Here is a 16613-nt window from a genome sequence, read left to right as displayed (position 1 = left end):
CTTACAGGAAAAAACACGAACAAACTTTTTGGCCAATCCAATACTTGGCATCTGGTCCCATCACTTCATGGCAAATAGATGGGAAAACAATGGAAACAGTGATAGACTTTATTTTCTTGGGCTCCAAAATCACTGCAGAAGGTGACTGCAGCCATGAAATTAAAAGACGATTGCTCCTTGGAAGAAAAGCTATGACCAACCTAGACAGCATATTAAAAAAGCAGAGGCATTACTTTGCTGACAAAAGTCTGTCTAGTCAAAGCTATGGTTTTTCCAGTAGTCACGTATGGATGTGAGAGTTGGACTATAAAGAAAGCTGAGAGCCAAAGAATTGATGCTTTTGAACTGTGGTGTTGGAGAAGACTCTTGAGAGTCCCTTGGAATGCAAGGAGATCCAAGCAGTCCATCCTAAAGGAGATCAGTCCTGGGTGTTCATTGGAAGGACTGATGCTGAAGCTGAAACTCCAGTACTTTGGCCACCTCATGCAAAGAGCTGACTCATTTGAAAAGACCCTGATGCTGGAAGGGATTGGGGGTAGGAGGAGAAGGGGGTGACAGAGGATGAGATGGTTGGATGGCATCACTGACTCGATGGGCATGAGTCTGAGTAAACTCCGGGAGTTTGTGATGGACAGGGAGGCCTGGCGTGCTGCGGTTCATGGGGTTGCAAAGAGTCGGACACGACTGAGCGACTGAACAGCAACAATACTTTGTTTAAGGTAAAGGAGATAAAGGGTTAACAAGGTTGAGGAAGACAATCAGATGGAGTGAAAATACAGTCTTCTGTTAGGTGATAAGGAAAGTCATGAACAGTCAACACTTCATCTAGCTAATATAGAAGAAATATTTTGTAATTTCTGTTCTCTAAAAATGTATATTCTTTGTCTATAATATATCAACTGTAAAAAGAGAGTTAATCAAAGATCTTGAATGAGCACAATATGTTTCAAACTGAGGTCATAAAATCCAAAGGTGCCCTTTAATCTTTTAAAGAATTTACGTTGGCGCATAGCTGGCTTACAGTGTCGTGTTAATTTCAGGCGTAAGGCGAGTGATTTAGTTATACGTGTACATAAATATACCTTCCCTGGCGGCTCGGAGGTTAAAGCATCTGCCTCCAGTGTGGGAGACCTGGGTTTGACCCCTGGGTCGGGAAGACCCCCTGGAGAAGGAAATTGCACCCCACTCCAGTATTCTTGCCTGGAGAATCCCATGGACAGAGGAGCCTGGTAGGCTACAGTCCACAGGGTCGCAAAGAGTCGGACACGACTGAGCGACTTCACTATACATTTTTCTATTCTTTTTCAGATTCATTTCCCATATAGGTTATTAGAGTGTTGAAGAGTTCTCCATGATGTCCTTCAGGAAACTAGAGTAAGGGTAAGTTTTATTTCTATTTGCCTCAGTCATGTAAGTTTGAACGCACGCATATGCGCATGCATACCGTGTCATGATGTAAAATGCATTTCTTCTTGTGCATTATACTTTAAAGTTTAAAAAACTTTTCAAAAACTTAGAATAGAGAAATCGAATGAATCACTGCTGATGAAAAATTAGCCAAAGTCAATGGAGTCATGATTTTTTTTTTCAAACTTTAAACTTTTTATTTTGTATTAGGGTATAGCCAATTATAGCCAATTAACAGTATCATGGCGGCTTTAGGTGAACAGAGAAGGGACTGAGCCATGGGTACACATGTATCCATTCTCCCCAGCCCTGTTCCCTCCAGACTGCAGCACAACATCAAGTACAGTTCCGTGTGGTCTACAGCAGGTCCCTGTCGGTTACCCACTTTGAAGACAGCGGTGTATACAAGAGTCATGTTTTTTTAACAAAGGCTCAGCAGAGAGAGGTTCCATGCAATGCTACGCCAGTTTCAACATCCACATTTCTTTTACTCTTTCTTTTGTAGCTTGTTACTTGCCTAAGTAAACTGCCTACTAATGATACTTATTTTTACACTTTATAATATAGTGTCCTTTTAAAATTGTACTCTAGAGTATAGAGATCATCATATTTTACACAGAAAAAAAACTCAAACATGATCCCTGTTTTTCATTTCCAGTCTTAACATTGGCTGACTTCCAGCCTCTTGTGACCTCAATATCTTCGTATGCTTCTTTTTTATATAAAAAATGCAAAGGTCAGGAGAAAAGATGGCTGAAATTTCTTTGGTTTTAAAATTTGACTGTTTTGATTTAGTGGAAAGGCAGACATTTTTCTGCATCAATCTTTCCCAGGTACTTGGACCACAAGGCTAAGATCAAAATATGAATCACTTTGCTGTACGCCTCAAACTAACAAAATGTGGTAAGTCAACGATACTTCAATAAATTTCCTTTTTAAATTACTGTTCTCCTTGCAACCACGAATCCCAGTTGCAATGGGATTGAAATACTTCGCTGGGCATGAAAAGTTCTCTGGATGTTGGCCTATAAACCCCAACCTTACACCCCAAAGCACACACCCCCAGCTGGTGATCAACCAAAATCAGCTTCCCGGGCTTCCCTGGAGGTCCAGTGGTGAAGAACCTGCCTCTCAGTGCAGGAGACGCGGGTGTGGTCCCTGATCCAGGAAGATCCCACGTGCCACGGAGCCACAGAGCCTGTGACCCACATTGCAGAGTCTGCGCTCTGGAGCCGTGAGCCCCAACGACCAAAGTCCACGCGCCCCAAGCCCGCGCTCCACGACAAGAGAGCTGCGAGGAGAAGCCCACGCACCCCAACCAGAGAGAGGGCCATGTTGGAGCAAGACCTAGCACAGCCAGAAACAAACAGATAAGTAAATGAAAGGATGAGTCCGCCTTCCCTCATGCTCAAAGAGCATCTCTGTCTGACTGTTCCCCCCCACCCCGTGCTTGTGAAAGTCAGGACTCTGCGTGTTTACCACACTCTTTAGGAATGTATGTGTCAGAAAATTACACTGCAGAAACTCACATTTCAAGGTTGTCTGGCCCACTATCCGAGGACCCCTGGCCGAGATTCCTCTGTTCCAAGCACTCAGGTGTTCTTGCAGAGTAGGAAAGACTGAGTCTGGCAAGAACAAGGACGGGACTTCCAAAAAGAACAAAGACAACCTGTGCCTTGCCGAGTGACTCAGTCCTGACCCTGTGCGCCCTGAGTCACAGCCGATCCATCACCCGCACCCTTGGAGGGCATCCTGCTGACAGAGATGGCCACCTTCCCGGCTGCCAGATCGCTGGTATTCCATGAGGAAATTATGTCCTTCTCTGCATCTGCTGATTTAGTGCCCTGGCACAGGAAACCCTTTCAGAAAGGAAAAGCAGTACTGGGCTGCCATCACAGCAATGATGATCTAGCGAGGACCTATTATGCAGAGCAGTTCAGGCCTGACCCCTGCTTTCTGCAATCACGCTGTTCACTGACATGTGATGACAGCTGAAACGGGCATGAGAGGCCGAGCATCAGGCACTCAGGGGGCGGCGACACGTGTGGGTCTAGAACCATCAACAGAAACTTCATGCATGTGACAGGGGTTAAGCTGAGTCTCGAACTAAGAGTAAGGAACACGTAAGACAGGGAAAAGGAAGGACATTTCCAAAAGTGGGAAGAACAAAGTGTCCATAAGTGCAGAGGCAGAAATGCACCTGGCCTGTTGGCATGAATCAAGAATCAACATGAAATATTATCTCTGTAATCTGCATTTTGCATCCCATATTTGATCAAAGGAGTATATCCAACCCATCTCATTAAAGCAATATGACTCATAGAGCAGGTTTCATTAGCTAGCTTTTCTCCGATCTGCATCATATACAACAGTTCTAGAAAGTGTGAAACTCTTCCTATCACCTCTTTGTGGTTAATCGGGAACCCCATTCTCCCACATCTCTTTCATCTGCTTCTGGAGTGAGAGATCTTGGTCAATTACAGAACTGGGTGAAATTCGATCACAAGAGTCCATTACTACATTGCACAACACTGCTGAGACCTGGAAAGGGTAGAAGGCTAAGGAGGATCTCCATTGGAAAGAAACTTTAGTAGAAAAGATTAAACATTGACTCACAGAACTATTAAATAAAATGCCGACTCATGTTATAGGAAGATGAGCCACAAACAGATTAAACGTCTATTTCATTTGAAGTTTAGAATCAGCATGGTCTCTGTAGGCACATCTGAATCATTGAGCTGATATGACTCATGACTTACCTCGAGGCTGCTGTTGACTGTTGCCCAGTATGGGCACTGCACAAAAAAAGCACCAGACCTGGAAAGCGAGCTCTCTACTTGCCACAACACATGAGGACAGAGAATGCCGCCGGCCACATCAACAAACAATGCTGCGCCCATCAGGCCAGCAGACACCACAGCCGCCCCCAACAGTGCACGCTGGGGCGATGCAGGATGGGAAAGAACAGAATACTAGCCTTCGAGAGTCAAGGTTCACATCAAAGGAGTGGCTTCAATGAGCCCAGACTCTCGCATCTTCACATTCATAGAAAAGTGCTAAATTCATTCGTTTCAGATGTCTGTTTTTCTTTAATTAACAGTCATCTTTTGATGTTCCCACTACCCAGCTTACATTGCCAAAACAAACCTGGCGTGTATAACTGGCTCCTCCCTCACCTGTTTGGAGCCGTCCCTAGAGGAACCTGAGGTGCTGCGCCCGGGGCTTAAGCCCTCAGCAGATCTGCCAGATGAACACAGCTCTCATTTAAGTTGTGCTTCTATTGTTGTTTCAGTTGACACATATGTGTGATGCTACATCTGTCCAGATGTAGCATTTTCTAATTCTACCTGGCTGGGGCATATTTTTTTAAGTCATCCATCTTTCTCTCATTAACTCAAAAGCTTCATAGAGATGAATTGGGAGTTCTGATCCTCCTTCTGCATGCAAGCTTTATTAATAAACACGTTGTAGCTTACTCACTTTCTCAATTTTGGGGATAAACAAACAAGAAGCTGGAGAATAGGTGGGGTAGAATTAATTTGGGTCTGTTCTTTGGAACGCTGTCCCTGCATGAGCACCCCTGTTGCCCCCATGTCAGCGCACCAAGCGAGAGGCACGGCCCGCTTACCTCGCTCTCCCGGCGAGCCCGGCACACCGGCATTTCCAGGGAAGCCTGGGGCCCCGGGGGGTCCTTGCTCACCAGGGGTTCCCGGGGAGCCCGGCCTCCCAGGCTCTCCAGGAGGCCCCTGGATGGTCCGCACAGACGACGAGTGGCTGGGAATCTGGTTGAGGATGGCTGTGTACCTGGCCATGTGACCTGAGACGGGAAGGACAAAGACAGCATCCGATGAACGGTCATAGGTGGATTGGGAGAACTGGACGTACTATTTGTCAAGGCTCCAAACAATTCTGTTAGACACCCACCAAGGCAAGAGGCACATCCCTCTGAAATAAGTTGATTTCCAAATGAAAAGATTCTGCATTTCCCTTTGGATGATATTAACAGCTGGACTGTATTCAAATCCCATCTCATGCGTTTGGAATTCCACAGCTCACGTCAGCATCTCAGTAAGTATCACGGAGCAGAGGTCATAAATTTTATCTTTACCCCCAACATTTATCTGACCCCTAAATCCTCACCCAGCTGCCCCTCTTCTCCAGCAATTTCCACCCAAATGACTTGTCTTTTCTTCCAACCCACAAAGCCTGCCCCACCCACTTGCTCACAAATCCCCAGACAAGCGCTCTGTTTCAACTCATCTCTTCATTGCCAAGCCTTTTTGCAGAAACCTTTACTTGAGTCCCAGCTGCAGAAACTCTCACTAGCTTTATTTTTTTTTAATTTGACTTTCTCTTATTATCCCTTAACTCAGTTGAGCCTGTAAGAATGGATGTTAATAATTACAAGTAAAAACTGAGAAAATATTTGATATCATAATTCCTCATTTTCCCAGCATCATCGGTAGACAACATTTCCCTACAGAAGTGAATTTTCCAAATAACTATTATATATTCCTTTAAAAATATCCAATCCTAAATAAGGAATGGCAACCATTTCTAGAGGGATGATTTCTAAGACACGGTCAACGCCTTCTTAAGCCTAGAAGCAGGGCTGTCATTAGGACTGGCTGGCTGATCACCAGGCCCACCAGGAGGCACGTTCGTGAAAGTCTGGGTAGGAGCAGACGTTTCCGCCTCTGCTTTTTCAGCTTCCTGCTCTGATAAAGGGGCCGTCCTCCATTACTTCTCCAGCAGCCATCACTGGAGCCTCACACAGTTCAGCCTTTCCTAGCATAATCCTTCTGATGAGCTCTGGACCAAAAAGCAGATAACCGAGCAAGTGAGGAACCATGAGCCACGTGGTGATCACGCTCCGAGGCGGAGCTGAAGGGAGGACAGATGAAGCTCAGACGACAGAGACGCGGCTCTGGGGAGGCTGAGCTGTGCTCACGGGGGCGCATCCAGCCTCTGCCGTGTTCTTCTCCGACAAGGACACTGACAGGCAGGCCCTCCCTGTTTTACAGGCCTGTTTCAGCTCTGGTATAACCCCACTGGTTTCGGTTTCCGAGAAACTATTCACAGGAATCTGACAATTCCTGAGGGGAAAAACTGGATTCTGAAATCTTAACTTTTAGGCCACGTTTCAAACAACCACATATCCGTATAACACTTTTATTCCAAAGTGGAATAAGACAGTAACTATTGTGATATAGTCCTTATGTTATGGTCATTGAGTCATATTAGGATTTAACCCTTAGGTTTCCTTAAAATAATTCTTTACCCATTTACATTGTATACTTGAAATGAGAAACCTACAAAATAATCCAAGATACAGGTTAGCTTCAGACATTTTCTACTTAATGTTCATTTTCCTTTCTATAATTGTGTTTTCAGAGATTCTTATTTTAGTATTAAACTTAAATAGTTTCACTTGTAAATTCTCTATCTCGTACACACTAGTGTACTATATAACATAAAACAAAATAAAGTTAAAACAGAGGAAGCATTTAAAATAGAGGGAAAGTTCAAGTTTAAAATGAAGAAATGGGACAGGTGTGATGTAAAGTGTGTTCCAGTGCAATTTTTGGCAAGGACCCAAAGATCATGTCAAATGTCACATGAAGCTTGTACCCATGTGTTAATATGTGTGTTTATGTGTTTGTATTTTATGGCATAAGTCTTAAAGAGAAGGGCCTTGGGCTAACCAAAGAAATGAATAAGAAAGAGATATTGATTTAAATCCAGAGATTGGAAGCTAAATTCTGATGCCTTAATTTGGCAGCTTTCAAGTGCTTAGCACTTGAGAAAAAAGATTTCTTTACTTGTAGAGATGAAAAACAAATAGAAGGTTTGATCTGGGCAGTCAAGTTAAACCTATGCAAGCGAACAGAGAGCTTCCAGACAAACAACAGAGAGGAATCTGGCCTCTGCACCATCGGTGGAGAACGCCAGGGTAATCTGTAATGAGATTAGAAGTAAAGAGGCAGTGACCTCAGGTGGGTCAGTGATGGCCAGTTGTAAAGCGCATGTGTCTGCACCGAGACAACGCCGCGTCTATACTTGTGCAAAAGGTGAATTTCCGTTCGGCTGAGTAACAGCGAACATCGGTGAGCACGGCGCACTTACTCTGGATGAGCTGCTCGCACACCTGACGGGCCACCGCTCTCACCATGGCTTGAGACTGAAGGTCGCCCTGGAGGAGAAAAAAAGCAGACTCCTGCACACCGGCCACGGCCCCGCCCGCGGCAGGACCCCCAGGACAGAGCTGGGACTTGACCCACTGTCGCCACCGGGCCCTTCGCTGCTGAGCAACAGGCGGGACGGCCCACCGTCACACAGAGATGCTGCTGGCACCGACACGCGCGTGCAAGGCTCCTGAGAGCCCGCGTTAGACTGAGACGCTCAAGTACGCACTTCTGGTCCCAGATTCTAAAAAACTCAACAGTGTCTGAAACAAACACATTAACTATATATTATTTAATGCCTTCTTTATCACTCTTTAGAGCTTATAAAATACAGCACTTTCTCAAGCAGTGGCTTATTGAATACTAATAGCAACTCAGATGTTAAATCCATTTATAGAGTTTAAAACTTACTGCCCAAGTTTTCACCGAGGTCATCGGGTGAGCCCAAGGTCACCACTGCGTCTCTCAGAAGTGACTGCACGATTATCTGAGCAGCGGCACAGTGTCTCAAAGGAGAGAGAAGGCCCTGACCTGGCCGGCTTTAGTCCTCGCGGGCAGTGCTCTGATCCCGCGCTGACACTGTTGTCCTGGGTGCCAATAGCAGGAACACACAAGCCTCCATCTACTGTCTGGCGTTCTGCAGAGCATTCACTTCTCTGAAACCTTTTCACATCCGTTATATAATTTCTTCATTAAATCCACTCTGTGAGTTACATGAGTGAGCCTCTCCATTTCATCCCTAAACAAATGGCTTCAAGTCATCTAGCTGGACTAGCAGAGCTGCAATGAGAAGCCAGCAGGCCTGACCTCCAGCCCATAGGATGGATCTGCTTGAAAAGGTGCTCACAGTTGGGTGAGCTGGGGCTGGGGGGCGGGTAATGAAGCAATGAGTGACCCGGACAGAGAACGGCCCTCCCTCACCAGGCTCCTGGACAAAGGCAGGCAGCCAGCCCGTCAGCGGCCGAGATACTCACCCTCTCTCCCCTCTCTCCCTTTGCTCCAGGGACACCCTGCAAAATTGTAAATTGTCGAGTTAGGATGCTGCACTCAGCCAAGCATAATGACAGTGTATCTTTTCTGATTGTGTGAAGAGGTTTTCCTCAGCTCTCATCATTCTGCACCAAAAGTAGACACACAGCCACAGGAACAAACAGCAGCCTGCCATCCCGCCAAGCAGCAACGTCTCTGGGCTGTTGTCCTGGTTTCCTCATTGGTTATCCATTTATTTAAATTTATTTATTTGCAATTGAAGGATAACTGCTTTACAATATTGTGCTGGTCTCTGCCATACATCAAGATGAAGCGGCCATAGGTAGACGTGTGTCCCCTCCCCTCTGAACCTCCCTCCCACCTTCCTCCCCACCCCACCCCTCCAGGATTTACGGAGCCGGGTTTGAGTTCCCTGGGTGACACAGCAACTTCCCACTGCGATCTGTTTAACACCTGCTAGTGTAAGCGTCCGTGTCACTCTTTCCATTTGCCCCGCTCTCTCCTTCCTTCCCGCCCCCTTGTGTCTGGAAGTCTCTTTTCTGCGTCCATGTCTACACTGCAGTCCTACAAACACTTTAAACATCTTCCTCGCCCAGTCTCTGAAGGCAAAGTCACCGTACGTTTGAATACCAAAACTGGGATCCTGCAGCAACACTGCTTTGTAACACAGTGCCACTGAATAAATTATTCACATCTTTTCACACGAAACGCCTCTCTCTCCTGATGCTGAGCAATTGATTCCACAAATTTCTGCTGAAAAGAGACATTGTTTTCATTTCTGAAAGCATATCTCTCACAGAAAGGAAAAAGATCTTCCAACCTAAGAGCTCAAGTAAAAGGTGGAATCTGTGAAATCCCAGCTCTTTACCCTGCTTTCCATGCGGGATTAACAGCACACGAGGCCTTCTCCCTGATTCTCCCTGGTAATGTGAGCCTGTATTAACACGAATTCTCAGCTCAACTATTGTTTTGTTTTGTGGCTTAGCTACTCTTTGACCCATAGGAAACCTTACCATATCTGTAAAAACTTTTGCTGAAAAACAATGGTGTTTTTTTAGTGTTTCTGCAATGAAATAACATGTATAATGCAAAACACGTGTCTTCAGAAGAATTTCTTCTTGTTTCAACTCCAAGGCAGAGTAATAGATTTACTGAACAACACTTTTTTATAACCTCTACCAGAGGATAGTAAGTACCATTTACAGATGGAATCTGTCACACTGTCAGGCTATTTCCAGTTGTTACTATAATCTCAACAGGTCCCAAATCAAACTCAGTCTCTTTTCCAAAAATTTCTAATCCAAAATCCAAAATCAAAATTCTGGGTTCACTCCATTGTGTACAGGTAAACTGGCTTTCTGGGAAAAGGACGCGCCCTGACCTGTACTGCTTGTGGCTGGCAGAAGTGTAAACGCTTGCACTGGGGCTGATTCCAAGCGACAAACACGCTGTGACTGAGGATGGAGTTACAGAGCGAAGGAAGCGTAAAATCCACTCCCCTGAGCAGGTGAGGCCAGGCCCCGCCCGCCCCTGCTGTCCTCTCCTTCCTTCCCTTGCTTCTCGCACGTCTGTCTCACGCACACTCGCACTTTTTCTGTTGTTTTGTTCTTGGCCGTGCCCCATGGCATGTGAGAGCTTACTTCACTGACCAGGAGCTGAATCCGAGCCCCTGCAGTGGGAGCTCAGGGTCCTCATCACTGGACCAGCAAGGAATGCCCCCCCCAACTTTGGCATCGCAGCTCCTCTTATACCCACCACCCAGCTGCTACCCCAAGCATCTCATGCCAGGCATTTGCACCTCCCTTCTAGCAGGCTTCCCTAAAGAAAGACCCTCCTCTTGCAGTTCATCCTCTGCACAACCTGGAGGCTCGTCCTCCTGACACGGCCAGGCTGCAGTTTAGAAAGCTGAGTGACTTCTGGCTGATGGCGGCTCTTCCTCTATGCAAAATCACCCGGTGACTCTCAGATACCCATGTGACCAAGTCAGAGTCCTCGCTGTCAAAGACTTGTCACTGATGTGTGGCCCCAACTTCCACTATCATCTGCTCATCAAAAGTACAACTTCTCATTCCCGCAGACCTGGTCTAGTCAGTATATCAGAACACTTGTGAAAAAGGTATTAATCGTATGTCTTATATATTAATATTCTAATGCAATACTCAATTCAAGTACCACCTACTTCATACTAGATCTTTATTATTGTATATATTTAACCATGTGTGTGCACAGTTGTTCAGTTGTGTCCGACTCTTTGACCCCGCCAGGCTTCTCTGTCCATGGGATTCTCCAGGCAAGAATACTGGAGTAGGTTGCCATTTTCTCCTCCAGGGACTCTTCCAGACCTAGTGAGGTCTCCTGTTTGGCAGGTGGGTTCTTTACCATTAGCGCTACCTGGGAAGACTTAACACAAAGATTTCTCTTCTCTCCATGTAGATGGTAAGATCTCTAATGCCAGGGACCATAACTTATATTACTTTTTATTTCCAAAGCCACCTAGCCCCTTTTTTTCCATAAAAGAGTCACTTGAATATTCAGCTGAGTCCAATGTTAAATTAAAATATTTATCATAAATCTAGGACTGCTGCCTACTTCCTTTTCAAGCATTTGATGCAATGCAAAACCAAAAATCAGCAAACAAAAATTAGTACCTGTTCGTCATCTTTAATATACTGCTACAACATACTGACAAACCGTAAATACTAGTAGTTTAAAACTCAAGCTGCTTTTATCATGTGTCAAGTACACCATGTGCCAAGTACACATCTCGGCACATTAACTCATTTAAGCCGTCTAACGTCCCTATAAGGTGAACTCATCTAATCCTTGTAAGACTCCTGTAAGATGAGCTCATTTATTGTTTGTAACAACCCTATGAGATGTTACTTCCATTTTGCTGTTGTTCAGCCATTCAGTCCTGTCCGACTCTTTGTGACCCCATGGATGGCAGAACACCAGGCCTCCCTGTCCATCACCCACTCCCAGAGTCCATCCAAACCCATGTCCATTGAGTCGATCATGCCATCCAACCATCTCATCCTCTGCCATCCCCTTCTCCTCCTGCCCTCAATCTTTCCCAACATCAGAGTCTTTCTAATGAGTCAGCTCTTCACACCAGGTGGCCAAAGTGTTGGGAGTTTCAGCTTCAACATCAGTCCTTCCAATGAACACTCAGGACTGACTTCCTTTAGGATGGACTGGATGGATCTCCTTGCAGTCCAAGGGACTCTCAAGATGTCTTCTCCAACACCACAGTTCAAAAGCATCAATTCTTTGGCGTTCAGCCTTCTTTATAATCCACCTCTCACATACATACATGACTACTGGAAAAACCATAGCTTTGACTATATGGACCTTTGTTGGCAAAGTAATATCTCTGCTTTTTACACATAAGGAGAGTGATGTATTGAGAGGATAAATAAATTGCCCAAGGTCACACAATAAGAAAATGGAAAATCTGGGGCCAGAATCCACTCAGCTGGGCTCCAGAACACTTGCTCTCCACAGTACACTCTATGGCTGCCATGAAAGGGAACACTACTAAACACATTTGCTAGCCTGAATCTCTCTATTTCAGTGAAGGTAATATTTTTCTTAATGTAATAATTTAAAAAGCAAACAAACATCTCCCAAATCTCACTCCAGTCATTCAGAATTAGTCTTTGAGTCATTTCTTAAAATCTATTTCATCTTGAATATTTTTTGTTTCTGAACCAATGTATTCTTAATATTTCCATCGCTAGCTAGCATGTGTTAAATTTTCCTATTTGAAACTTGGACAAAGAAACTACAGTGCAAACCTGAGTGATAAGGTAAATGGACAGCATCAGGTGCTGGCACCTTCTGGTATACAAAGACTGATGTGTTTAATTAGGCCTGAAATTCCTCAAACTCAGCCTCCCAATGCTTGTGACTAAGTAGCTGCAAGAGACAGCAAGGTGGTCTCCAGGAAAGACACACTTAGTGAATATATCTGTATGACAAGAAATTATTTTTTATTCCAACTTCTCTGACGTCTTTCCTTTGATTTTTCTTTTTGCAAAATAAAACAAAAACAAACTCAAAATTCCTGAGTGAATGAAGGTCCATAACTCCACCAAAACATGCTTTGATGGAAAACACACAGTCCCTGTAGATGTAGGCACGAAAAAGTGGCATATTTTCCTTTGATTTCAGGAACACTTGAAATGCAAAGAAAAGAAAATACAGTAGCTACATTCATAGACTTACAGAATTTTAGTACTGAAGGAAAGAAGAATGATCTCATGGTCCAAGTCCCAAACACTAGGTGTCTGGTAACTAAAATCAAAACACACCTAGCTCAGCTCTAAGAGTCTTCCATGCCTGACCCTTAATCTGTAAAAATAATCTCATACTCATCTAAGTACCAGCCTAACTAGAATGTAACCACACTTTCGCTCTTTGTTTTAACAAACGCTTATTAAACACAAGTCCCCTACACATGAACCTTCAAGCTGTGAACTTGCAAAGACGCGAACGCGCGCTCCATCAGAGCCAGGTGCGGGTGGGGCACCCGGCCCCCAGCCCCGTGGGGAGACCCTTCAGCTGGCCCGTCCCCCACCCCCACCTCCGGTCAGTACCCCCTTCCTGCTCACGTGACGCCCGCCCCCGTGTGCCAGCTGCTGTCCTGGACGACTGCACTTTGCCAGGAGCTGCACTGCAAGATTAAACATGTTTTCCTTTTTTGCTGTGTTTTTTATGTACTGTTTGTGTGAGAAGTACCATAAAGCCATCACAGTGCAGCAATCCTGCTGCGCCAGCTGGGTACCTAGGCCGACTTTACTGGATTTAGGAGCAAACTGGATTTACAGATGCGCTCTCGGAATGGAACTCGTTTGTACGGAATGGACTTACTCTACCCTCTGAGATGCTGAACTGGGATCTAGGAATAACAAAGAACATGAGCATGATTAAAAAAAAAAAAAAATCCTGCCCTCAAAAAACCCTGCTTTTTGTGGAGAGATGGATGTTGACAGTTGAAATGGAGTCTCCCAAGTGAGGAGGTGAGGCTGCGAGGGGGACGTCAGCCCGGAGGTGCGCAGTTTTAGAGAGAACCAGGAGCTCCCCAGGGGGAGAGAGGAGAAGCAGCTTCCCTCAAGGCACACAGGTGTCAAACGGTATGACAGACACTGGGAGAGCTTTCAGTAAAGCGATGCTCAGCTCCGAGCAGGAGGACCTGGGGAGCCGTGCTGGGGGCGGGGGGATAAGCGAGGGTTCAGATAAAGGGCCACATGACCCGGCGGAACACAGGGGACCCGCCCACCGGCGCCAGGGGTCCAGTGAGGAGACGCAAGACAGGAAGTGACGCAACAGGAAGATCTGGGCGAGGAAGGTCTTTCAGCAACTGGAGGAAGGACCAGACCAGCGCCGGACAGAGGCAGGGGGCCCGCTAGGGCGTCTGGGGACAACCTTGGAGAGAAACGAAGAGGGCTTGAGACTAGAGTTTTCAGAGGTGATGGTGACGGTAATGGAGGCAGCGGTGATGAAGCGAGAGAGACAGCTGAACAATACGAAGACGGACAGCACGCGGGCTTGCCTGTGTTCGTTTTCCTTTCATTACAATCCCCCTCGGAAGGCGGCCACCCTCCTGTCTTCGTGGGGGAGAGCACATCCATCTTTCAAGATCCACTGAAACGCTGCCTTCTCCGGAGCTGTTCTCCCCACCCCCCACTCAGGGGACAGGGTAGACTCTGTATCTCTGACTCTGCCTCTCTGTCTCCCTCAGTGGAAATTTCATAGTGACTTTCTCGCCTTTCCTGTAAGGCACTTCCCACTATCTGCCTTTTATTATATCCTGTTATATACTGAACAAAATCATCATACTCTCTAGACTGTCCGTGAATGTAAAAAGGTATCTTGGTCATCTTTTGTGTCCATCATAGACACCAACCTGTCCTTCACATCTCTTGTCCATATTGTTCAGTTCAGTCGCTGAGTTGTGTCTGACTCTTTGTGACCCATGAACCGCAGCACGCCAGGCCTCCCTGTCCATCACAAACTCCCGGAGTTTACTCAAACTCATGTCCATCAAGTTGGTGATGCCATCCAGTCATCTCATCCTCTGTCGTCCCCTTCTCCCTCCTTCAATCTTTCCCAGCATCAGGGTCTTTTCCAATGAGTCAACTCTTCGCATGAGGTGACCAAAGTATTTGAGCTTCAGCTTCAGCATCAGTCCTCCCAATGAACACCCAGGACTGATCTCCTTTAGGATGGACTGGTTGGATCTCCTTGCAGTCCAAGGGACTCTCAAGAGTCTTCCCCAACGGCACAGTTCAAAAGCATCCATTCTTCGGCACTCAGCTTTCTTTATAGTCCAACTCTCACATCCATACATGACCACTGGAAAAACCATAGCCTTGACTAGACAGGCCTTTGTTGGCAAAGTTAATGTCTCTGCTTTTTAATATGCTATCTAGGTTGGTCATAACTTTCCTTCCAAGGAGTAAGCATCTTTTAATTTCATGGCTGCAATCACCATCTGCAGTGATTTTGGAGCCCAAAAACATAAAGTCTGACACTGTTTCCCCATCTATTTGCCATGAAGTGATGGGACTGGATGCCATGATCTTAGTTTTCTGAAGTTGGGCTTCAAACCAATTTTTTCACTCTCCTCTTTCACTTTCATCAAGAGGCTCTTTAGTTCCTCTTCACTTTCTGCCATAAGGGTGGTGTCATCTGCATATCTGAGCTTATTGATATTTCTCCCTGCAATCTTGATTCCAGCTTGTGCTTCCTCCAGCCCAGTGTTTCTCATGATGTACTCTGCATATAAGTTAAATAAGCAGGGTGACAATATACAGCCTTGACGTACTCCTTTTCCTATTTGGAACCAGTCTGTTGTCCCATGTCCACTTCTAACTGTTGCTTCCTGACCTGCATACAGGTTTCTCAAGAGGCAGGTCAGGTGGTCTGGTGATTCCCATCTCTTTCAGAATTTTCCACAGGTTATTGTGATCCACACAGTCAAAGGCTTTGGTATAGTCAATAAAGCAGAAATAGATGTTTTTCTGGAACTCTCTTGCTTTTTCAATGATCCAGCGTAGCTACTCAATAAATATTTTTGAATGAATTAATTGGGAAACTGACATTCTGAGAAGGTAGATAAAGAAGCTTAAGTGATGCGGCTCACACAGCTAGTTAAGGTCACGTGAGGGCAACATGTAGAGCCCAGGTCCCCTGACTTCTGATGCAGAGCTCATTAAGTGGTGTGACACTTGCCCATCCACCGGTATTTGTTTCCAGCTAAGTTCAGGGTCCCGTCTCGCACATGCTTGCTCTCTGCCTGCCCTCTTGCAGGGGAGGCACTGTGCGCTTCAGCCTCAGGTAGGAATCACAACAGCGCCAGCAGCAGTGCACGTTCTGCCCTGGGACGTCGGGAGCTGAAGGCAGCGTGTGTAAAAGCCAGCCTGTTCCTGGCACTGACTATAGGAAACAAACTATTTTCAGTGGGCAGTGTGTCTCTCTTGGTCTCTCTCCCTCCTGCCTTCCTAGACATCCTTCCATGGGAAATCAATCAAGGCCTCACCCCATGAGACGCAGCCAGTCTGGCAGGAGGCAGGCACATGGCTGCCCAACCCAGCGCCCCGAGGAAACTCTGCGCTGGATGCTTCAGGGAGCCCCTGGCTTTGAGAAGACACCAGCGCTGCCTCTGATACAAATGCTACCATCAAGGGCCCTTTTCTGCTGATTTACAATAACTGAAGGTAATATTAACAAGTGTTCTATTTCCAGGAAAAAATTACTGCTGTTTTTGAATTTATTTAAAGCCTATATTTGAAGTCTGTTCTAGAGCTACAAAAGGTTAGGTGGTTAGCAGGGTGGGGCCCTCCTTACTTTCTGCATTTCAGGGTCACTCTGTCCCCTCACACACACCCACCACCCTCTGCCAAGCACCCTCTAGGGCCTGTTCTTCTTTCCTATCTATCCCTCTAGGATTAGGATCAAGTCAACTTGGATTAAGGGACACTGCACAAATGCATTTGTTTATTGTCCAACCAAATTTAAACCAGTTTT

At 45.8% G+C, this 16613-nt stretch overlaps 1 protein-coding gene across 7 annotated transcripts in view; it reads right to left on the bottom strand.

Annotated features, from left to right (window-relative positions):
* Positions 1–16613, bottom strand: part of COL14A1 (collagen type XIV alpha 1 chain) — a 224599-nt gene that overhangs the window by 22775 nt on the left and 185211 nt on the right. For all 7 annotated transcript variants that reach the window (XM_043880417.1, XM_043880421.1, XM_043880423.1 and 4 more), the window contains exons 43-45: positions 8567–8602; positions 7534–7600; positions 5036–5224 (exon numbers count right to left, since the gene is read on the bottom strand). In XM_043880417.1, the coding sequence (XP_043736352.1) occupies positions 5036–5224; positions 7534–7600; positions 8567–8602 (292 nt within the window). The remainder of the gene's footprint in view (positions 1–5035; positions 5225–7533; positions 7601–8566; positions 8603–16613) is intronic.

This window comes from Cervus elaphus, chromosome 21, assembly GCF_910594005.1.
Source record: "Cervus elaphus chromosome 21, mCerEla1.1, whole genome shotgun sequence".
NCBI classification, from domain to species: Eukaryota; Metazoa; Chordata; class Mammalia; order Artiodactyla; family Cervidae; genus Cervus; species Cervus elaphus.
This window is presented reverse-complemented; position numbering and strand designations above follow the sequence as displayed.